This window comes from Podarcis melisellensis, assembly GCF_964234715.1.
Source record: "Podarcis melisellensis genome assembly, chromosome: 14".
Classification (NCBI taxonomy): Eukaryota; Metazoa; Chordata; class Lepidosauria; order Squamata; family Lacertidae; genus Podarcis; species Podarcis melisellensis.
In genome coordinates this window covers 22,531,423-22,554,766 of record NC_138546.1, presented here as the reverse complement: position 1 = coordinate 22,554,766, position 23,344 = coordinate 22,531,423, and the positions used below count along the sequence as shown (strand labels likewise).

The following is a 23,344-nucleotide window of genomic DNA, read 5'->3' as shown; positions in this document are numbered from 1 at the left end:
GGGCGCTTATGAATGAGTCATTTCAGCCACTGCGTTTGTGTCAACATCGTTGAGGTCTGTCTCTGAACTGCAGGCTTTCTCCATCAAGGACCATTTTGTGCATTTATGAAGAGGGTGTAGTAATCCTAAGGTAAAGATCTGCCCTGTAATTCCCAAGTTACTTCTTTGTTTCGGGGTTCACAATAGGCCAGAACATTCAGAGACACAGTGGGCATACTTTGTGGGTGAATGTGGAAGCAAATAGGAGTTTAAAAAATATTTCTTGTGCCCCACATTTTGGGAATTGCTGTGTGAGACTCTGAGACTCACACAGTGGGTGGGTAGCAGCAGGTTCCTTAACCTGGGATCTCTATCTCAAGGGTGGGTCACCTGTGGCCCCCCCAGATTTTGCTGGACTCCCAAGGTTCCCACTATCCCCAGCTAGCATGGCCAGTGGTCAAGGATAATGGGAGCTGGAGTGCAGCAATGCCTAAAAGGACTGCAGGTAAACCACTCCTGTGTTATTTTAATCTAATTTTTATTTAATGTTAATTGCATTTGATTGCTCCTCCTCCCAAAAGATTCCCAGGGCAGGTCACAAGAGTTTAAAGTGGTTTAAAACAAATTACAATTGCAAGAGTCGGGTGGGTCCTATCAATATAGCATTGCCAGAAGCACAGGAGAACAGTGTGGGATATCCGCCTCCTTCTGAGTGACACAGCATGTATTGGGAAGAAATAAGCATTTTTGTTTTGTGCCACCCCCACCCCAATTCTCTGCCGTAGGGGTACTCCTGCAGAAATTCGTGCATGATGTTTCTGTGGAATATAACAAGTATCTGTCTGGAAATAGAATTGCTCCAGACTTCCCCAAATGCCTTTGCCATCGGAATTTGCGCCCTGGGCAGTGTGAAAAATGCAGCTCCTACCCTCTGTATACTGTGCACAGGTAATGTAGGAAACACCGTCAATACATGTTTACAAACGTATACCTTCGTGTCTGTTGTGGATATTAAGGCTGTTGCCCTACAGCAGTGTTAGAAACTCAAGATATGTAAGCTGATCACCTAATGGCACCTTAAACCTAGGTTACGGTTGGTACAACGGATTGTCTAGGCGCCTTTCTTTTTTTAAGCAATGAAATTTATTATTATCATTCATTTCTGTCCTGCTTTATATTTCAAAGAAAAAGAATCTCAAAGTGGTTTACAGCACATTAAAATATCCAATAAAACATTCCAGAATAAAACAAATTCCAGCCTCAAGGAAAATATTTCAAATCCTTCTCTGACATTTTGACCTGTTTGTTTACCTACTTAATTTATGTAGCTGCCCCAAAGCAGAAGTACTCTAGGAAGGCAGTGTGGTGCAGTGGTTAGCAGTGGCAGAGCTTCATGCTCTGGAACTGGGGGTGGAGAGCAGGCGGGGGTGGGGCTGGCATGCGTCCTGGGGGTGGGGCGCATTGCCTGCAGGGGTGTGGTGCCCAGCCTGGGTGGGTGGGTGGGGGCAGCTGCGATGGCACACTACTGGGATTGCGCTGCCGGGGGTGGTGCGCTCCCCCCGCACTCTTCTTCCTCCGCCAGTGGTGGTTAGAGTGTCAGACTAGGACCTGGGAGATCAGGGCTCAAATCCCCATTCAGTCATGAAACTCACTGGGTCACCTTGGGCCGTTCCTGGACGATGTATGGATAAATTGCTTAGGCCTAGTCTACAGGCAGATTTGCCTGCATTCACCCGTAAAGTGTGTTGATTTGTCAACTTAAGGTTTCCAATGGTAATAGTCTCCCCCCCCCCCCCACATCTCCATGATCAAGTGATGAATGTTGCAAAAACCTGCTCCATCTGCGACTCAGAAGCTTTTGGGTTTCATTTTTCTAGTTATGCTTCTGTTTCTGAACTCGTAACAGCCTTTCTAAATCTGGCTGAGAAAGAGAGACCCAAAACAGAGGTCATCATGCTTATGGGAGCAACCAGGGAAATTGCACTCCACAAGGACCTCACTCCGTAAGTAACCCAGGCAGATTTGCCTGGCGAGCCTTGCTTGTATCTCACTGCTATTGCAACTCTTGCCTTAACATACCGTATTTTTCGCTCTATAACACGCACCTGACCATAACACGCACGTAGTTTTTAGAGGAGGAAAACAAGAAAAAAAATATTCTGAATCAAATGTCCAACTGTGGCCACTTTGCAACATGTCCACGAAAAGTGTGCTTATTTTTATCTGCTTTTTGCAGCTGATCCTCCTGTTTCCTCCAATCTCTTATCATTCTTTCTGTTGGACGTGGCCCAAAATGTCTCTCTGCTGCTCTGTTTCCAGGCTCCTTAGCATATTTTACTACCTCTAGTTTAAAAGGAATCTTATATGCTAGTCTTCTCTGTTTTATCATCCTTATCAGAACAGGGGAGGTTTTCTGCAAGAAAATACTGGTACAGTTTTCTGCTAGAAAATGATGAAGGAACTGTCAGTAATGTATGGTATCTCCAATACAGTGATGAAGGAAGGGGGGGGAGCTCACATTTCTCCTAGGCAAAGCAGCCAACTCCTATAGGCCTAGGTGCCTCCCCCCCATTAATATTTGAGGGAGTCATCCTCCCCCCCATGCCAATGGGCATTGCCATTCATATAAGGTACCAGTGTGCATGCACTTTGTCTTGAGATCATTGCAGTCTGTGAGATGGGGCTTACCTGTACCTGCCCCCCCCCAATATTTTATTGAAGTTGGAAGAGGGAGGGAGAGCTCACATTTGTCTTAGGCAAAGCAGCCAACTCCTATGAGCCTAGGTGCCTTCACCCCCCATTAAATATTTGAGGGAGTCATCCCCCACCCCCCATTGTGGTATGTGAGGTGGGGCTTACCTGGCTGCCCCCCAATATTGTTTGAAGTTGGAAGAGGAAGGGAGGGAGGGAGGGAAGAGAGAGGGGGAACTCACATTTGTGCAGCTGCCTTGCCTTGAACGGGAGCAAAAAGAGGAGGAGACACAGGGACACGAGCCTTGTAAGCCGCTTTGTTTGAATTTACCGGTGAGGTGCTGGGGGATGGACGGAAAGGGATGCCCTCTTTGTCCCTCCTTCCGGTTCATTGTAAAGAAAGCAGAGCTGCTTACATGTGTGTAAGGGAGAGCCATAGAGCAGGCAGACACTGAGAATCTGAATGCGCTCAGCTGTTGCCGGCTTCCCTCCCAGCGACGGAGGAGGAGAGGAGAGGCTGCCGAAAAGCCATAGAGTAGGCAAGCCGGCAAGCAGGCAGACACGGGGCGCTCAGCTGTTGCCAGCTTCCCTCCCAGCAACGGAGGAGGAGAGGAGAGGCTGCCGAAAAGCCAGCAAGAGCGGCTCCTCCCGCCTGCATTCGCTCCATAACACGCACACACATTTCCCTTTATCTTTTAGGGGGGGGGAAACTGCATGTTATGGTCCGAAAAGTACAGTACGTTGAAGATTGTTGGCTGAAGAGGTGGAAATGGATAGGTGACGCTGCTCCCTTGGGTTTCTTTAGGGGGAGATTTGCAAACTAGTCTGTGAGCTTCATTCAAGTGGTTGAAGATAGGAGATCTCACACACAGCATTTACTATTAATGCTGATTTTTAAATTGTATTTTAATTGCCACTTTTATTTTTTAGATGTTTCGTTGTATTAGTTTAAACTCTATGGAGGGAAAACTCTGCAGAGGACAGAGACATGTTGGGAAGGGCTGGGGCCAGCTCTGCTCTTGGGCAAAGCTAAGAACCAAACTTTTTCAAAGGAAAATACCCATTTTACAGAAATGCTGGCAAAAACTGAGTAATGGAGCTTGGTGTTCCTGTCTTCCTTTCTTTGTCAGCTTTGCGCGAAATGTTGGTCACTTGGTGTCGCTGAGCCAGGCTGTGCCTTGTCTAATGTCCAGGTAAGGCAATCAGGGTACTTAGTGCCTGGCTGCTGCAAAAAGCTCTAAATACCCCATCCCCCAACCTGGGGCCCTGCAACTCCCATCAGCTCCAGCCAGCACAGGCAGTGGTCAAGGCTGAAGAGTGTTGCTGTCCCAAACAACTGGAGGCCATCCAGGTTGGGGGGAAATGAGTAGATGTTAGAAGGAATCAAGGAGGGGTGGGGAACAGAATTAAATGCATCTCAAACTTTTCACAACTCTATAGAATAAAAGCATTGCCACAATTGACCTTGGCTTTGCTTTAATCTCTACAATTTTGGGGGTGGTGGTGGTAATTATCTCTTTCCTTACTCCCTGGTGTCTCATTAATGAGGGCATTGAAATATGTGATGCCTCATGTAATCTCCCCCAGCTTGTCTTTTCCATTCACTTTCTTAACACCAAATGGAATAGTAGCAAAGGTTAATGAAGAACAGACACGAACCCCTTTTGGGGAAACCTGTTCCCTTTTTTTCTTGCTTTTAAATTAATCATCACTTTCACCTATCCTTATTTTAAGCGATTCTACCTTCCAGGGACTTTGAAACAGTGTATAGGGCATTTCACTGCATAAAGCTACTCTTGTCGTTACTGAATAGAATTATTCAGAATGTAAGATCTTCATCCCAGTGGTCTGTTTAGGTGTAGACGCTTTCTGGTGCAAAAAAAATAGGTTGGGGTACGATGGTTAGTCCCACATTTGGAAAGGATCTCCTGTGGCAGAGATCCCCTTCTGCAGAAAAATAGTGGGAGAGCCAGCTCATGCCCTCTCAGCACCCCTTAGGATAAATTTAAATAAATGTGTTAGCTGCAGACATATCCCAGGCACTAGCCATGAGCTGGTTTCGCACGTGTTGTGTTTGTGTGTGTGTGAATGGATGTCTGGTGTGCAGCCAGTCCCCTTTATCACTGAGTTTTCCTGCTGTACGGAAAAGGAATTCTGGAAAGCTGTCGTGCCTAGAAATCTTTCCAAAGTCAGTGGCCCCACAGCAGCTGATGTTGGGTCATCCTGCTACGCTAGCTGATACTAAGAGAGTTTGCAGGCTGTCCCTTTATTTCGGTCTTGGTAGAGCATCTGCCTTGCATACAGAATATTCCAGATTCAATCTCCAGGAAAGAGCCCAATCTGAAATTCTGGAGAGCTGCTGGGCTGGATAGGGGCTGGTGGGAGTTGTCCAAAACTTCTGAAGGGCAACAGACTAGGGACAGCTGCTTCAAAGGTGCTTCTATTGTTCTAATTAGTCATTATCTTTCAGGATTACAAGACAACTTCAGAGATTGCTGGTGCTGAATGACTTTCCGAAGCCTTTGTACAACAAGCTCACCGGGTTTTACCACTCCATTCCTTTCCCGGTTCACTGCCATATCTTCTCAAATAGGTATGCTTCCTTGCTTGAACTGTGTGTTTGGATCTGAAAGGAATATATTCTCGAGATTTTTGGTTTCCCACCATGCATATTTATTTATTTCACAAAAAGTATATACCGCATGATTGGAAAAAGCCAGACAAACCTCAAAGCGCTGTACAAAAAGAATAAAATAGTAACACTATCAATAAAAACAGTTTAAAACAGCTGTTTAAAACATTTTTTATTTTTTTAAAAAATCAGTGATAAGCTAAAAACAGTTTAAAACACATGTCAGCATTCATCATATTTGGGTAGGCTTGCCTGAATAAAAATGTTTTTAGCAGGTGCTAAAAGAGCACAGAGATGGCACTTGCCTGATGTCAACAGGCAGGGGCTTCCAAAGTGTAGGAACAAGTATTTTGTGGCACCAGTAAATAGTGCCAGTTCTGCAGATCGAAGCAGTTGAGTGGGCATATATGGGTAAGGCAATCTTGCAGGTAAATAGCTCCTAAGCTATTAAGAACTTTTTATACTAAACATAACACCTTGAACTTGGCTCAATATCACATTAGAAGCCAGTGCAAGTCTATGAAGAAAGCTCCCCCCCCAAAAAACCCCCCACACCCTCATTGCCGCAGTATTAGCTGCCATTGCACACTCACGGCAGTTAGCCTGTGACTTGAAGCAAGGGTGACAAGATTCCTGGCACACTGCTCTCTATAATTTGATCCTAAGCCTCGTTTTCATTTCAGCCTGAATTTCGCTCCCTGGGATCACTGTTTGCTGATCTCCGTCTTAAAAGGACAAAATGTTACTGGCCAACGGACACTGAAAGGGAAGAAAGAATGCCTTTGTGAAACAGTTGCTGTAGTAGAGGCACGAATTGAAAGGATGGAAGGCTGCAGGCAGTAAGTACCTATGGAACAGCGGGAGCATAAGGAATAACTCCAAAAAGCAAGACTAGCCCAGCGTTTGATCTCCAACTACAGTTGTTCAGATCCCCCTGAGAAAAGATCACAGGCAGTTAAAGAACCTAGCAAATTGCCTTGCACTAAGTTAGACCCTTGATCCATATAGCTGAATATTGCCTGCACTGGCTGTCAGTGGCTCTCCATGGTTTGTTTTGTTAAAATTTGTATACCACCCTTCATCTGAAGATTGCGGTGCAGTAAAGGGGCCAGTCCCATTCCAACCTGAATATGTTGTTGGGGATTGAGCTCGGGATCCTCTGCATGCAAAGCAATTGCTCTATCACTGAGCCACGGCCCTTTCCCTTGATGGATATCACCCTCCCCGGTTACCTGTACGTACCATCTGCTTGTTTCCAGTTTCTGCAGGGTCTTGTCTCAAAGGTGTTTGCCATAAACTTGCCTGATTTTGGTGGCTCTTGCTAAATCATCCATAGCAATAAAGCTTGTTGTGAGTGGAAATTTGCTCTCGGATTGAATATTTAGTACTGTAACCATAAGTGCTAGCAATATTTCCAGTGATTATAAAAACATGCCCTTTGGAGTAGTCTCTTGCAACCACTTAGGGAGCCTTCATCACTGGGTCCACGGATCATTGCCCTCCATTCTTGTCCTAACGCCTTTCATTCTTCCCTAGATACAAGGAGCTGATCCGTTATTTGAAGGTGGTGAAATGCAATGATTCCAAGTGGTAAGCGATGTGAAATTGCTCACAACTTTCCGTGGAGGGCTTATTTTAATCTGTTTACTGGCGGGATTTTGTTTAAAGCTTGCACACCTAAAATCTTTAAAACCCAGGGGAATCGTAGCTTGGGGCTCTCAATAAACAATAGTGGCCCTGTCTTTACTGAATTAGGAAGTGAGGAGATCAGGTTTTAGTGAGTCCCAAGCGTTTCCAGGCCTGGTGAATATAGGGCTGGGACATTGCCCACTGACACCCTCTACTGAAACAGAATAGGGTGTGCAAAATGGACCCTTCGCTAATTTGAAAGGCTCTTGGCTGCTTACATTTCCTTTTTCTTTACGGTTACATATTTCCACCTAGCAGTTTAGGACACCTCTTTAGGTGGACTGTAGTCTTAAAGGAATGTAGGAAGCTGCTTTGTACTGAGTCAGACTGTTGCTCCATCTAACTCAGTGTTGTCTACACTGCCTGGCAGTGGCTCTCCAAGGTTTCAGGCAGGAGTCTCTCTCAGCCCTTCCTGGAGATGGCATCAGGGATTGAACCTGGGATTTTCTGCACACCAGGCAGATGCTCTGTTGTTTGGCTGTGACTTTTCCCCTTAATGCAACAATAAATATTGTTCATATGCCACTGGATCCCTCTCTATGTGTGCGTTTTGCTTCAATCAGTTTGCCCTTTAGTATTTGCTGCCTCTCATTTGCCCAACTTCTAGGTTGCAGAAGTGGCAGGACAAGGTCCCCTTCTACCTGTGCAAAAGTGGAGATTTTGCAGGCGCTGCACAGGCACTGTTCATCGTCTACCCCAGAAGCTGCTGTGCGGCCTGCCGCCTTTCCCTGCTCCAATTCGAGGTCTACCTGAAGATGTTCCGATCAGGACAGGTTCCCTTTGGAAATGACATGGAGGGCTCTGTGCTGTGGGGTCCAGCGGGCAAGTATCCTTCGATCTCGTTATTGCTTCTGCTGGCTGTCTATGGAGCATCGCGCTGAGTGTTGTTCATGAGGGGTGGCCAATGTTTTTGAGCCGGTGATCACCTTTTATTATGCTTTTATATATGCTGGAAGCCACCCAGAATGGCTGAGGCAAACCAGTCAGATGGGTGGGGTACTCTTCTTCTTCTTCTTCTTCTTCTTCTTCTTCTTCTTCTTCTTCTTCTTCTTCTTCTTCTTCTTCTTCTGTTTCTTGGGGGCAAGGGAGATAACTCAAAATGTCTGATACACGTAAAAAGAGCAGAAAAGTAGACAGGACTACCAAATAGCGCCCCACCAGCCTCTCACTTGCATTACTGGGAAAAGCACCTATACCAGCTACTGCCACAATTTCTCTTACAGAAGCTTTTTGCATCCTTCCTCTGCCCAGAAGAGATGGGAGGATGAGGGTCCAGTCCATCTAATGAATTGTGGGCTTGTTTTAGGGTGGTGGTGGTTTTTCAGTGTAGGAGAGGTTGAGCCAGGGCAAACAGCCTTTTGTGTTTTATGGAGATGTGAGTGGGTATTTACCTCTAAAGTCTTTAAAAACTGTTACTCACCTTTGTTCTGGGTCCTTAAAGGTAAAGGTACCCCTGACCGTTAGGTCCAGTCACAAACGAATCTGGGGTTGCGGCGCTCATCTTGCTCTAAAGGCTGAGGGAGCCGGCGTTTGTCTGCAGGCAGTTTCCGAGTCATGTGGCTAGCGCTTCTGGCAAACCAGAGCAGAATTGCCATTTACCTTCCCACCGGAGCAGTACCTATTTATCTACTTGCACTTTGACGTGCTTTTGAACTGCTAGGTGGGCAGGAGCTGGGACCGAACAATGGTAGCTCGCCCTGTCTCGGGGATTTGAACTGCCAACCTTCTGATCGGCAAGCCCTAGGCTGTGTGGTTTAGACCACTCCTTACCTTGTACCGAAGGCTGGGTGGGGGACTTCTGTTGCAAATAAAGGAAAATAAAGATCTGCCTTCCCTTCACTGGATCCTGCCTCCATCCATTAAGCTCTGATTAATAATGGACTTAGGGGACACTGAGTCCCTTGTTGGGGAGTTGGGCTTCAAAAGCCAACCCCAATTCTTTCTATAACTATGATTCTGTGATCATCTAGTATAATCCCTGCAATGTAGGGAAGGTAGTGACAAGCATGTTGGCACCAAGTTGGCAGCTGTTGCTTTACAGGGTGTGATTTTTAGCTGTCCTCTCTTTCTAGGCACTCCCGTGAAACTACCTGTTCTACTCAAACAGATGTTCAAGCTTTTCTACTGCAACGTATCGTTGTATACAAGTGTGAGTACCAGTTTTAATAGTTTTGTGGCAGTTAACCTTTCCCCTCCCCAAATGCCTTGGCCCAATATTGAGCCTGTTGGCAAAGGTGGCCTATGGGTCTCTTCTAGAGCCTGGTGATAAACTGATAGATTGCCCCAAGCCGGTTTGAAATCCATATTGTGATATTGGTTTCGTAATTTTTGACCTGGTAAAATATCACAAATCATTGTGCGTGTGCTGTGCGAAAATCACAACGTGAAGCCAACCAATGCCTCTACATAGCTTCATCCTTATTTCAGACACTGTGATATATATTGGTATATCACAATGTTGAAAGCCAGCTATTGCCCAGCCCTGGCTTCTTCCGCCCTGCTGGTTGTCATCCAGTGGTCCAGAACTTCATGTACATGTGTGCTTCCCTCTCCATCCAGAAGGTGGCACACTCATTTGAAAACAGAAGTGCTTTCCACTTACAATAATAATAATTTCTTTTTTATACCCCACCCATCTGGCTGGGTTTCCCCAGCCACTCTGGGCGGCTTCCAACAAAATATTAAGATACAATAGTCTGTCAAACATTAAAAGCTTCCCTAAACAGGGCTGCCTTCAGATGTCCACTTCCACTCTGAAGCCTATCTTCTGCTTCTACAGTGAATGGATGTGGTCTTTTGGATATGATTTACTTTGCAGGGCAGACTGGGTTTTTTTTTTTCCGAAAGGGAAGAAAGAAGTCTGGAAGTAGAGAGGTCATCAGAGTTAGCTGCAGCTCCTTGCTCCTAAGGGGACCTGGACCCAGCCTCTCAACAACCCTGTGTAGTTGAGCTTAGGCTGAGAGAATGGGGAATTGGCAAACCTGTGAATTGGCCCACTTAATTCGCCATCCAGCAACCAAGAGGGGAGGAGGGGATGGCCAGTTGCCTACCTCAATTCCTTGGAGGAAGGGGAGGGATTTAAAAGGAGGGTAAGAAGGCTCTGGAAAGAGTACAGCAGAGGTGCCTGCATGGTCAATTGGAAGGGAGTTCCCAAGTGTAGATCCTGCCATGCTAAAAGGTATTTTCCTTACAAATTAATAAACTAGCTGTGAAATAAATGCCATGGCTCAACCCTGTGCTCTTCTGTCTTAAAAGAGTGATTACTTTTGAACAACTTCTGGGAAATCCTACTTTGATTTCTGGTACCAAATGAGCCCCGATTTTTTTGTGTTTTTCAGCCCAAATGCTGGAGTTCTATGATCAAAATTTTTGCCAGTCACCCTGTTGTGGGAGCAGATGGCAGCCTGACAGCCATCACTTTAAAAGAACCATCCCAGGAATTCCAGCAGGTAACACCATTGACTCGGGGATATTATTCCTCGATGGGGGGGCATGTATCTTGCTATCATGTCAGAGATGATGATTCCTGGGCTGCCATAAACTCACCAGGTACCTTTAATGACCCACCCTTTCTAGTCCTCAGTACAACTACAACATTCCAATTATTATTATTTTAAATTTATTAGTCACTTTTTTCCCCAAGGTACCAAAAAGCGACTTGCAATATATAAGCAAGCAAACCCACATGCATTAAAACTGGCATGAAAGAAAAATCTAAAAGACAATCCTGTTTTAAATGGCTGGAATAAAACATCCACATCCACTAAAGGAAGCCATAGATAAAAGCCTAAGGCCTAGAGGAAAAAAAATGCTTTTGCCTGTAATGATGGTGCCTGGTGAGCTTCCCTGGGGAGTGCATTTCACAACTGGGAAGCTGCTGCTGAAAAGGCCTGTTCTTGTGTTGCTACCTTCTCTGATAACCTGTTGAGAGGGCACACAGAAGAGGCATCTCAGACGATGATTGCAGGGTCCGGGTCACTTTTATAGGGGGAGAGGTGGTCCTTGAGGTATTGTGGTTCTGAGCCACGTGAGGCTTTATAGGTCAAAACCAGCACTTGGAATTGGATGCAGAATTGAAATAGTAGCCAGATGCTTGCATAAAACGGATAATGTCTGGGGAGTGCTTTGAACTTGCTATACAAAGGCTTTTAAAAATATATTATTTATTTAATGTAACGCATATGCTGCTTGATTGCAAAGAGAACCTTTAAGCTGTTTACCAAAAATATAGCAAACATAAAAATGGTCAATAAAAGGTGAATTTAAAAACGGGTATATAAAATCAAAATAAAATTAAAATCAACAGTTAAGCTAGAAACAGATTAAAACACATGTCAGCTTCTTCATGTCTTGATACACGTGCCTGAGCAAAACTGTTTTTATCAGGTGCTTAGAAGAGTACAGTGAAAGGGGCTTCATGGTGAAAGGGAGTCCCAAGGTGTAGGTGCATATCTATCTATCTACCCAGTCTGACACACTTAAACAGTGTCAGACTGGGTATATGTGTATATGCCAAGACGATCCCTCAAATAAACTTATCCCAAGCTGCTAAGGACCCTATATACTAAAACAGTGGGCCTGAAACTTATGCACAATTTGCTTACATGATTAGGACTTCAGGCGCATGGCTAAAAAATGAATGAATGGAAGCTGGGGTAAACCTGTCACGTAAAGAACTTTTTATGCTCTCTGCCTTGCTTACTGGCCTCTGGGAAGGATACATGAGGCCTCTGGGGCGCTCCCGGGGCCCTCGTGTGACCTTCCCTGTAACTAATCAAGGTGCAGAGCAAGGCCTGCCCTGGACAGGTAGGGGCAGTTGCATTGGGGTGGGGCTGGTTCCAGGGCTTTCCTGGCTCCACACATTTTTGCCTTTGCATGTGGACCCCTAGAACTCAACCCTCGCATAAGCTGCGGGCCCAGTGTAGAAAGACTTGGAACTTGGCTCCGTAATGAAGCAGAAAGCAGTGCCGATCCCTGAGCAGAGGTGTTACATGCGAATGGGGGTCTCACGCCTGTCAGCAATTTTGCATTAACTGCGGTTTCTGGCTCAAGTGCAAGAGAAGCCCCACCTGGAGTGCATTGCCGTAATCCACTCTTGGAAGTCATCAGTGCCTGAACTAATGTGGTCAAGCTCTGCCAGTCCAGGAATGGCTGTAGGTGTCACACCAGTTGCAGATGGTGAAAGGCAATTCTAGCCATCGAGGCTACCCGGGTCTGCAGGAAGAAATCTGGGTGTAGAAGCACCCGCAGACTGCATGCCTACTTGTTTGGTAGGAGTACAGCCCCATCTAGGGCAGACAAATTGTCGGACATTATTGCATGTTGAAAGTGCACATGGCTGCTTGTTGCTGCTGTTGTCCTCTGGCACGCAGGAGGGAAAGACTGAGAGCTGCTCTGGGTATCGAGGCTCTTCTTTTGATTATTGCGGTGACTTCACTTGCAGGTGGTCTCTGAAGAGTCATGCTACGTTGTTGAACAACTCACCCAAACCCCCTACTCTAATGTTACCTTCTCAAAACACTTTGGCCAAGATGTAAGTATACGCTTGCAGTATACACTTGCTTTTGGGAAGCCCAGATTCTGGACTTCGTTACACCAAAGGGTGTGAGCCCAACCTTCATGCCTGTCAAATCTACTTTGTTTTGTGCTAAGACCCTGATCTGCCAGCCAGAACCAGCTGCGAAAGGCATATAATTTGAATTAAAGACCAGGGCGTCCCTGAGTCTGAGAATTCTAAACTCTCCGTCCTTCACACAGATGTTCCCTACTTAGTTCTTTTTACTTCAGCAGCCTCCTTTAGGTGGAGAAAGGTCATTTTGTAGTAAAAAAAACCCTGGTCAGTCTATTGCAAATCCACACCTGGCCCAAGGCAATGTACAAAATGCAATAACAGCAGTTAAACACGACATAGAAAATAATAGCTGATAAATTTTAAAAAGCCATACAAAGTGTAGACACCACTGACAGATACTTGTTCATGCTGTAGGGAAAGCTTGTCAGAACAGAAATGTCTTCAATTGTACCTCTCATAGCATGATGGAGATGCTGTTCTACAGAACAGGGGCAGCCACGCTGAAAGCCCTCTTCTGAGTTATTGCAGAGCAGCTTCTGGTTTGGGGAACCACTTGTTTAGATCTTGCCAGGGAAGGCCTTGTCTTATCATGAAGTATGCTCTTCCAGGTGGTAGAGAAGGAAAGATGCCTCTTCTAAAATGGCAGCTGCAATCTGCAGTTTTTTAAATTGAAAAACAAATTCAATTTTTAAAAAATATGATGCCCGGTTTAATCAGCAGGCATCTTTTTAGTCAAAAGGATTTTGATTGTCTCATCTAGCAAATTCACCCACTCAACAGTTCATCCTTGTTTCTGACTGTTTCTTTTCTACCCTTCTATTTGTCTCCTTCCAGTCACCCTTGGAAACTGGGCTCATTTTTGTGGTCCAGGCAGTTCGGCATATGATCCTGATGGAACACAACTCCCTGTGCTCCTTCCTAGAAATTGTGCTGGCTTTCGGGGTGAGCTTTTTTGTGTGTTCATTATCTTCCATCTTAAGTTATTATGCATATTTCTTACTATAGCAGTGTTTCTCTGTGTGTGTGTGTGTGTGTGTGTGTATGTATATATATATATATGCAGGTTTTGGTGTCCTCGGGTGTCTTCCCGTGTAAAAGTTGGGGTGTCTAGGCGACGTTTCGACGAGGTCTCACTCGTCATCTTCAGGCTGGTGCTTTCGGCTTCTTGTTACTGGAACAGAGCAGGATCTCAGTGTTTGAGTTCCTATAAATACTGTTGAGGGGGTGTGGTGTATAGCCTCCAATGTTCTGGGCAGAGAGGAAGTTCCCAGGCTAGTGTGCCTTTTCTTCTTTTGTTCCTTAATTACTTGAGGGATATCTTGAGTGATTTCTTGAGTGATATCCTGAGTACCACTTAGGTGGGTCATTAGGTGTGGATTAGTTTCTAAAGTCTTTGTGTCTTGACCTCTTGAACTTTGTGAAGAGTTTTTCTGAGAAGATGGCTGTACTGCACTTAGTTGTGCTCTGGCTTGGCTTCGTGTATAGGGGCGAGCTGTGGCCTTGTGGCCTGTGTCAGCCAGATCTGCGTAGGGATTGCAGGGGGGTGCAGCATCCGGAGGTGCCACCATGGTTTGGCTACTGGATGGTGTCTGTAATTTATCTGTGGAGAGGGTCTGGGTTTGGGTCTGGTGTGGTTGATTGGTGATGGCGTTCTGTGTGCCTCTGGATCTGGTGTCAGTTTTTGTGGGGAGGGCTAATTTCCAGATGTCTGGCAAGCGGGATGTGTCGTCTATGAAATACCCTGCAAAGTCTGCCCAGCCACGTACATTGGACAAACAAACAGACGAATAAATGCACGTATCGCAGAACACAAGAATGCCGTCAAAAAAGAAGAAAAAACTTCCTCTCTTTTCCAACACATGAAAGAAACAGGACACGAAATTAATTTTGCAGATTCCAAATTGCTCTTTAACATGGAACATCACCACAAGAGAATAATCATGGAAGCCATCGAGATAGAGAAACACCCTCACAACATGAACAAGCGTGACGACACATCCCGCTTGATATCACTCAAGAAATCACTCAAGATATCCCTCAAGTAATTAAGGAACAAAAGAAGAAAAGGCACACTAGCCTGGGAACTTCCTCTCTGCCCAGAACATTGGAGGCTATACACCACACCCCCTCAACAGTATTTATAGGAACTCAAACACTGAGATCCTGCTCTGTTCCAGTAACAAGAAGCCGAAAGCACCAGCCTGAAGATGACGAGTGAGACCTCGTCGAAACGTCGCCTAGACACCCCAACTTTTACACGGGAAGACACCCGAGGACACCAAAACCTGCATTCCTGTACCCGTGAAAATCTACGAAAGCAAATATCTCACCTCTACGGGGAGGAAACCTTCCAGCTGACAAGAACCTACGAGAAACTAGAAGTCCGAAGAGCCACCATCTTATGTGATCTCTTGTTCCTACGCGACTGCCGAGACAACAACTTAATTCCCACATGCTTCCAACTTAAATTCCATTCTAAAACCCCAGCTACCGAAAGGATCCTGAAACGAACTGAACTATCCCTAATCAGAAACGAACTACACAAGAAAAGATACCTACTAAACCAAACCAACAAAGATCTGCTCACTCTTCACCTCAAACTCTGTAACAAAATCCACCCTGCACTCTGGGACAAATGCAAACAACTAGCCGTCTGGAGAGCTGAAACGGAGACCTCACATAAGACAGACACACACACCAACAAACTCCACAAACTAGAGAAACGCCAGAAGCCCAGCCACCCTCCACAACAACCCATGAAACAAACAGTACATAACATATCAGACAGGATCCTCACCACAACTGAAACCAAAGTACTCTCCAAAGGTTTCAACTTTGCAGTCGCCCCGAGACGCATCCCCACGGAAAACATCATATGCGGAGTCGAAGCTAGCCTAACCAAAATCAACCCAGATGAAGCCAATAAAATCAGACTTGAAGTCACCAACATCCTCTGCTCCAGCAAACCACCCAGAAGCAATTTACACAAAGAAGAACAGAAAGCACTCACCAACCTGAGGAAAGACAACAACATAATCATTCTCCCAGCAGACAAAGGTAATGCCACTGTGGTGATGAACACATCGGACTACCAAGCAAAACTATCAAATCTACTCCAAGATCCTACCTACCAACCTATAAAAACAGATCCCACCACCTATCTGGAAAAAACCACCAAATCCAAAATAAAAGCCTCTCCTATCAGTGAAGAAATCCAGCTAAGAATCATCCCCAGAGAAAAATCATCCAGATGCCCCAAACTCTACGGCCTCCCCAAGATACACAAAGAAGGAACACCACTCAGACCAATAGTCAGCTCCATAGGCTCACCTCTACAAAATCTCGCTAAATTTCTCGCCAAGCAACTTCAGCCCTATGCAGAATCCATCTCTTCACACGTTCCAAACTCCTTCCAGTTCATAGAAACAATAAAGAAGCAAAACCTACATCCTAATGACCTACTTGTGAGCTTCGATGTTGTATCTCTCTTCACACAAGTGCCCATTAATGAAGCCTTGACAGCCATTCAAAACAAATACAATCCCCCCGAATACATCTTGGACCTGACCAACCACTGCCTAACCAACACGTACTTCATCCACAATGGACAAAGATACAAACAGATAGAAGGAGCACCTATGGGATCACCCCTCTCACCGGTCATCGCAAACCTGTACATGGAACACTTTGAAACCAATGCTTTAGACAAGTCAGAACACAAACCCAAACTTTGGCTCAGATATGTTGACGACACCTTTGTAATTTGGCCACACGGGAAGGAAAAACTGGATAGCTTCCTCACACATCTCAACAGCCTACACCCCAAAATACAATTCACTATGGAAATAGAAGCCAACAACCAACTTCCCTTCCTTGACGTCCTAATCTACAAAAAACCTGATGGCTCCCTAGGACACACTATCTACCGGAAAAAAACACACACCAACCGCTACTTACATGCACAATCACACCACCACCCTGCACAAATAAACTCCGTAGCCAAGACTCTCATCTCCAGAACCAAACGCCTGGCTGACAAAGACCACTTGACAACTGAGTTACAGAATCTCTCAAATGTGTTAATTGCCAATGGATACCAGCAAAACAGGGTTACGAAGCTAATCCAAAAAGAAACACCCCCCAAAAACCAAGACACAGAAGAAAACAATGGCATGGCCCTCCTTCCTTATATCAAGGGCACTACAGATAAAATTAGCAAAATCCTCCATAAACACAATATCAAAACAGCCTTTTGCACCAACCAAAAAATAGCCAATATCCTCAGAAACCCCAAGGATAAAATCCAGTTGGAAAACCAAGGGGTCTATGAAATACCCTGCAAAGTCTGCCCAGCCACGTACATTGGACAAACAAACAGACGAATAAATGCACATATCGCAGAACACAAGAATGCCGTCAAAAAAGAAGAAAAAACTTCCTCTCTTTTCCAACACATGAAAGAAACAGGACACGAAATTAATTTTGCAGATTCCAAATTGCTCTTTAACATGGAACATCACCACAAGAGAATAATCATGGAAGCCATCGAGATAGAGAAACACCCTCACAACATGAACAAGCGTGACGACACATCCCGCTTGCCAGACATCTGGAAATTAGCCCTCCCCACAAAAACTGACACCAGATCCAGAGGCACACAGAACGCCATCACCAATCAACCACACCAGACCCAAACCCAGGCCCTCTCCACAGATAAATTACAGACACCATCCAGTAGCCAAACCATGGTGGCACCTCCGGATGCTGCACCCCCCTGCAATCCCTACACAGATCTGGCTGACACAGGCCACAAAACCACAGCTCGCCCCTATACACGAAGCCAAGCCAGAGCACAACTAAGTGCAGTACAGCCATCTTCTCAGAAAAACTCTTCACAAAGTTCAAGAGGTCAAGACACAAAGACTTTAGCAACTAATCCACACCTAATGACCCACCTAAGTGGTACTCAGGATATCACTCAAGAAATCACTCAAGATATCCCTCAAGTAATTAAGGAACAAAAGAAGAAAAGGCACACTAGCCTGGGAACTTCCTCTCTGCCCAGAACATTGGAGGCTATACACCACACCCCCTCAACAGTATTTATAGGAACTCAAACACTGAGATCCTGCTCTGTTCCAGTAACAAGAAGCCGAAAGCACCAGCCTGAAGATGACGAGTGAGACCTCGTCGAAACGTCGCCTAGACACCCCAACTTTTACACGGGAAGACACCCGAGGACACCAAAACCTGCATATATATATATATATATATATATATATATATATATATATATATATATAAATTCTTAATTTTTACAGCTCAAGAAAGCTTTTAAAATGAAACCTGGGGTGTTCAGCCTCAGTTATGTGCTGTCAAGTTGCTGTGTTGCCCCCTGCATTTCTCTCTTCTCCCTTTCTGCAGAATAACCTCTGGGCTCTGAAGCTTCTGCTGGAGTCTCTGGCTTATCACGAGAAGGCTGTCCGTAACATCGTTGCTTTGCTTCTTGCAGACCTCTGTTGCCACAAAACAGAAATGTTGGGATTGTAAGTTGGCATTTATTAAGCCCCCTGTTTTGTTCTTGGGGTCCGTCCTGAAAGGCTGAGCCACATCAAGAGCAAACGTAGATGAGAAATCACTGCGTCCCCTTCCCTCTCCTGCCCGCCTGCTTTCTTAGTTCTGGGCCAGCAGCTTTTGAAACTTAAGGCAGACCTCAGCAAGGCCTCATTGTGTGCCTAGGCAGACCCTGTGCTGCTTTTGGATGGCCTCTGGACACCTGTTTATAGAGGATCCAAGCTGATCTGCTTTCTCAAAGCTTACATGGAAATCAGACTGTCCGGTCCTTACTGAGCATCCTTTCAGGCCATTTTTTGCAGCAAGCTCATATAATATTGAGCATCCATCCTGATTGGCCTGTGAGCTGTTCATGTGTCTTCCTGTGGATCATTCATTCATGCCAAACATTTTAGTGCATTTCCCTCTTCCTCTCCTTGCTTCTAAAAGTCTGTGAGTATGGAAAGGTAGATTTGCTGAGAACCTTCATCCACTTCTATTACCCAAGGACAGATTTTTGGTCTGCACTTGATTGCTCACCATTGTGACGGTCAACTTCGATGTTGTTTTTGCTGGGCCAGCAGGAAAAAGTGCTCAAAGCTTCAGGGCATGAAAGGAAATGGTGGATTCATCCCTTCTCATCAGCCATTGCTGACTTATGTGAGATGCGCTTACTGACCACATAGAGGAGTGTTTGTTTATCAAAAGAGTTGGGTCTTTTCTCTCTCTGTCAGCCTTCGCCAACCTGGTGCCCTCCAAGTGTAGAACTCCCATCAGCCCCAGCCAAAATGGTTGCAAACATGGTTGTGCTGGCTGGGAACTGTAGTCCCAAACACCTGGAGGGCATGAGTTGGCGAAGGCTGCTCTGTGCCACTCGCTCTGCAATGACGTGTGAGCTGGCATGCTCAGGACCTATTGCAAAACCAGCATGCATCACCTGTGGACCTCTGGTACAAGTTGAAAAATGGCTTTGGCTAAGCTGCCAGTTTGGCAGATGCTGCTAGGGACCTTCATTTTCTCTGATTCCTTTCCCCTCAGGTGGCAACACTGGGGTGCTCAGTATGTGGGGGAGCTGCTGTGCCTCTTCCTGACGTCCAGGGATAGAAACCTACCATCAGTCGGCATCTCCATCATCAATATTATTGTGGAAAACCTGCCAATGTGAGTGTCACAGTGTATGAGGGTCACAGCTACATTCCTCCCATCCCAGCAACCCAGTTTTCCAAGAGGAAAACAAAAGCCCTGAATCAGGAGTGGGGAGCGTTTTTCAACCTGAATGCCACATTCCCTTCCGGGGGTAGGCAGGGCCAGGGGCAATGCTTATGCACAGGAATGAATGTAAATGTTTTGTCATTCTAGTTCTGTCATTGAGTCCAGCGAGGGATTTTGTCTTGTGCAGATACAGCCATTTGTCGCTGCTTTCGGTGGGGAACATAATGATGGATCTTTTAGATTCTTTTTTAAAGTGCGGGGAATTAAAATTTCCTCCCTTTCTTGATTTTCTTCCTTAGCTGTTCCTTGTTCCTGAGAAATTTCTGTGGTTGGTGGACTATTATGGACAGTAGGACTGTTTTCAGTCTCTACTTCCATTTCTTTGGCCTCATTTGGTGTTGAGCTCAGTGTGTCAGGTCTGTTGGAGGTCATCTTTTGTTCGGCAATGTTAGAGTCCTTTGTAGTGCTTAAATAAGGGGTACCTATTTCGTTTGGAGCTAGTATTTGATATCTCAGCCAGGAATTTGTGGTCTCATTACTGGAGTTTTTCCTTGCCATTTCATATTCTAAAGGCGGCTGGATTTGAAGCTCTGCATCTATACATTTGAAAGTTCCATTAGTAGCTCTCTTTTTGACTATGCATTTTGGGGAAAGGGCTGGTAAGTGTAAAGTTTGATTGTGTATTGTTTCTACTGCATTTTGTTGACCCTGTTGGTGAATTTCGGTCAATCTGGCCTGTAGTTTCGTCAATTTACTAAGTATGTTTATTTGTTCTTTATCTGGTAACTTGGTAAAGTTACTCAGCAGATCTTCTTCTTCTGGGACTGTCCAGTCTATTGTGTCAAGGGCGAGGTTGTTATTTGATGCTACAGTCGCATGGTTTGGGAGCTTGGATTTTTCTTGCGTGATTTCCCGGATAGCTGGCTGCGGTTTCTCCCATCTACTGGGTTCTTCCACGGGAGTAGGGCAGATGTCGGCTTCTGGTGGAATGGCCTTGTTCATCTTGTTCTGTCTTTTAGATGCAATCAATGGTCTGGGTGATATATCTTCAAAGTGTCGACGCGGAATAATTCCTTTCTGGGCTAAATGAGTCTTTTCCCTTAAGATTTTAGTTGGAATTCTATGACTACCAAATCTTAGTAGTACTTTTTTGGAATATCCATCGTTAGTGAGCCTCTTGACTGCTTTTAAGTCAATGCTTCCACCCTCAAGGCCTAGGAGCAGATTTAGGTGATGTCTGGCCCAGAAAGATGACTCCCAGTAAGGTAGGGGCCCTCTATATGGAAAAATGTGGAGAACAATCTCACATGGTCTCAGTATCAGGTTGATTGAGTGAGGGGGGCTTCCTCTGGTTTTTGGCTGGTTTAGAGGTATAAATTTGTATTTGTTCTGTTTATCTCCAGGGCTTATTAAGGATGGCAAGAAGGGAGTGAGTTGCCTCCTTTCATCTGGGTTATCCAGCTTCTTGGAGATGTTTTGTAATTGTTCAAAGATTTTTTGAACTGTTTGAGCAGTCATTAGGCAGCATTCCTCCAGCAGCTCCACCTTTCTATCAATTAGTGCTTGTACCTCGGTTATGGGAGTAGTAGCCTTGTCCTCATTTATTCCTAGGGATATCTCTTCAGTTGTCTTTCCATGTAAAGAGTTGAGGAAGGTTTTAGGAGGAGATGCGTGCTGTTTTTGAGGTAGCAGGTAATTATCTAGATTACTCTGTTTGAAACCAGAGGGCTCTGTGTCAGTTTCTGTATCAAGACACCTGAGTCTTTTGGCTCTTCTCATTGCTAGATTCTTCTTAAATCAATGAGATCAGACTTCTAAATAGAGTGATAAAGCGCTAAAGTTCTCAGGTCGCAATCTCGTTTAATTCTCATTCAGTCCTGGCTGGGCTGCTGCGAGGAGTTTAAAACTGAGTCCAATTATAGCACTCCTTTGGAGTACCCCCCCCTTCTTCTCTGTTTGTTAAAACAACTGGGATGTTTGGGGGTCCACAAGGTTAGAGGTGGTGGGAGAAATTTGTGGTTTTATGAATTTGTAGTTAAAAGCCCATTGGAAGTCCTTAAAGATCCTTGGAATAAGTTTGTCACGAGGAGTCAACGAGAAACTAGGAGGGAGTGCCTTAATGCCCGGGAGGGAATGTCTGAGAGCCTTCGTTAAAACTTCATTAACTTCATTAAGTCCCGGCACCGAGGAGGATAAGATAAGATGTTCAAAAGCACAGCGAAATAGTGAAAGGAAATAAAAACCAAAGGAAGGAGGAGAGCCAGCAACATTTAGTTAAAAGATCTCTTTGAGCTCCGATAAGAGCGTCTTACCTCGGCGCCATCTTGGATAGATTCCCAAAATATTATGGCAGCTGTAAACAAAATTTGCTCCCCCATATTCTATGATTTAAATATCTTAGATAGCAGAGCCAATTACGTCACTAAATTAATAATCCCAGCCCAACGTAGGGCTTTTATGCTGGCCCGTTTGAATGTTTTTCCCTCAGCATTTGTCAGGGGAAGATATCAAAACATTCCTAGAAACAAGAGATTCTGCAGATGTTCTATGAATGTCCCGGACACTGTAGAGCATATTCTCTTTCATTGCCCATTGTACAGTACGCTCCGTCAACGCGTGCTGTCCCCTCTCTCGGGTGGTCTGGAACCCCAGCAAGGTGAATGTGTGGGACTCTACCTATCCGACGTTGACCAAAGGGTAACGGCGGGGGTAGCCGAGTTTTTGGTAGCAGTCCTCCAAGGAGCAGGTTAACAAAGAAAACCATTGACTCTATATGTATATATATATATATATATATATATGTATGTAGCCAACTGCTGCCCTTTTATATATATTTCAAGGCCTTTATATGTTATTTTCTCTTTTATGGTTTTATTCGCATAATGCCTAATAAAGGTTTGATAAGTAAGTAAGTAAATGTTTTGTATGGGTGCCTAGTTTCTACACACAAACATACCTCTATTTTCCATATAGGTAGATGTATTGATTATACATGCATAGAAATGTTTTTATTATTAGAGTTTGTAGATGTGGTTTTTAGAGCTTTTGGGGGGCATTTCATCTAATTTTGTATTTTGCTTCAATGGCTTCAGGCTGTGAAGCAGTTTAAATAACTTCGTAAAACAAGTAAATAAACAGGAGTCACCATCAGAGTTCAAGAATGCATTCCAGGCAGGCAGAGACACTCCAGGAGGTATGTAGCTGAAGAGGGGGTGTGGCTTGGGACCGAGTCCTGCAAGCTAAATAAAGAGGCTTGGAGGGGCTGGCTTGGGCCAAAGGTTCTCCACCCCTGTCCTCAGTAGCTTGGGACCCAGACATGGGATCTCTCCCTATATCAGCTGCCCTGTGTGTTAAGAAGCCCTCCTCGAGGTCCTGCTGTTGGGGTAAGCACCCTGCGCATTGACACAGGACTTGGACTTACCTGTGTTGGCACTTGTGGGGATTTTTGAAACTCCCATGTGTTGCGTTGTTGGTACGCAGCATCTTTGGGTGACGCAAATGGAAAGCTAAAAATGAGAAGGTGGTTTGCCTCAAGAGGAGGGGGACCTGCATCTTACCACCCCCTTCCCTTTCTTTCAGGTGTCCGTGGGCAAGGCAGGTTAGCAAATTCCTTCAAAAATCAGTAAGTATGTGAATCTTTTTCTTCAGTGGAGGTTATTTAATTATTTTTTCTTTATCTAATTTCTATTCTGTTTGTCTAATTTCATCTGAGGATCACAATATGAAAACACAAAAATATACAACATAGTATCAAACAAAAACAATAACTGCCCGCCTCCAGTTTAAAAGGCCATAGGTTGTTTCAGTAGCCAGAGGCCTCAAAGAAGAGAGGTGCAACGAAGGCACCAGGCGAGTTTCCCTGGGGGAGAGCATTTGACAAACAGGGAGCCATCACAGAAAAGGCCCGTTCTCGTGTTGCCACCCTCCAGACCTCTCATGAAGGAGGCACATGAAAAAGGTTATCCAGGAATTGGTTGCTCCTCCCACTTGCCTTGGAGGCAGTGCAGTGCAAATGT

At 45.1% G+C, this 23,344-nt stretch overlaps 1 protein-coding gene across 2 annotated transcripts in view; it reads left to right on the top strand.

The window, feature by feature from the left end:
* The window catches only part of LOC309356432 (uncharacterized protein), a 34,209-nt gene that overhangs the window by 8,426 nt on the left and 2,439 nt on the right, over positions 1 to 23,344 (top strand). For both annotated transcript variants that reach the window (XM_081887863.1, XM_081887864.1), the window contains 14 exons: positions 765 to 927; positions 1,857 to 1,982; positions 3,801 to 3,863; positions 5,141 to 5,263; positions 5,986 to 6,141; positions 6,839 to 6,892; positions 7,599 to 7,813; positions 9,064 to 9,140; positions 10,330 to 10,440; positions 12,435 to 12,524; positions 13,398 to 13,505; positions 17,988 to 18,109; positions 19,155 to 19,277; positions 22,908 to 22,950. In XM_081887863.1, the coding sequence (XP_081743989.1) occupies positions 765 to 927; positions 1,857 to 1,982; positions 3,801 to 3,863; positions 5,141 to 5,263; positions 5,986 to 6,141; positions 6,839 to 6,892; positions 7,599 to 7,813; positions 9,064 to 9,140; positions 10,330 to 10,440; positions 12,435 to 12,524; positions 13,398 to 13,505; positions 17,988 to 18,109; positions 19,155 to 19,277; positions 22,908 to 22,950 (1,574 nt within the window). The remainder of the gene's footprint in view (positions 1 to 764; positions 928 to 1,856; positions 1,983 to 3,800; positions 3,864 to 5,140; positions 5,264 to 5,985; positions 6,142 to 6,838; positions 6,893 to 7,598; positions 7,814 to 9,063; positions 9,141 to 10,329; positions 10,441 to 12,434; positions 12,525 to 13,397; positions 13,506 to 17,987; positions 18,110 to 19,154; positions 19,278 to 22,907; positions 22,951 to 23,344) is intronic.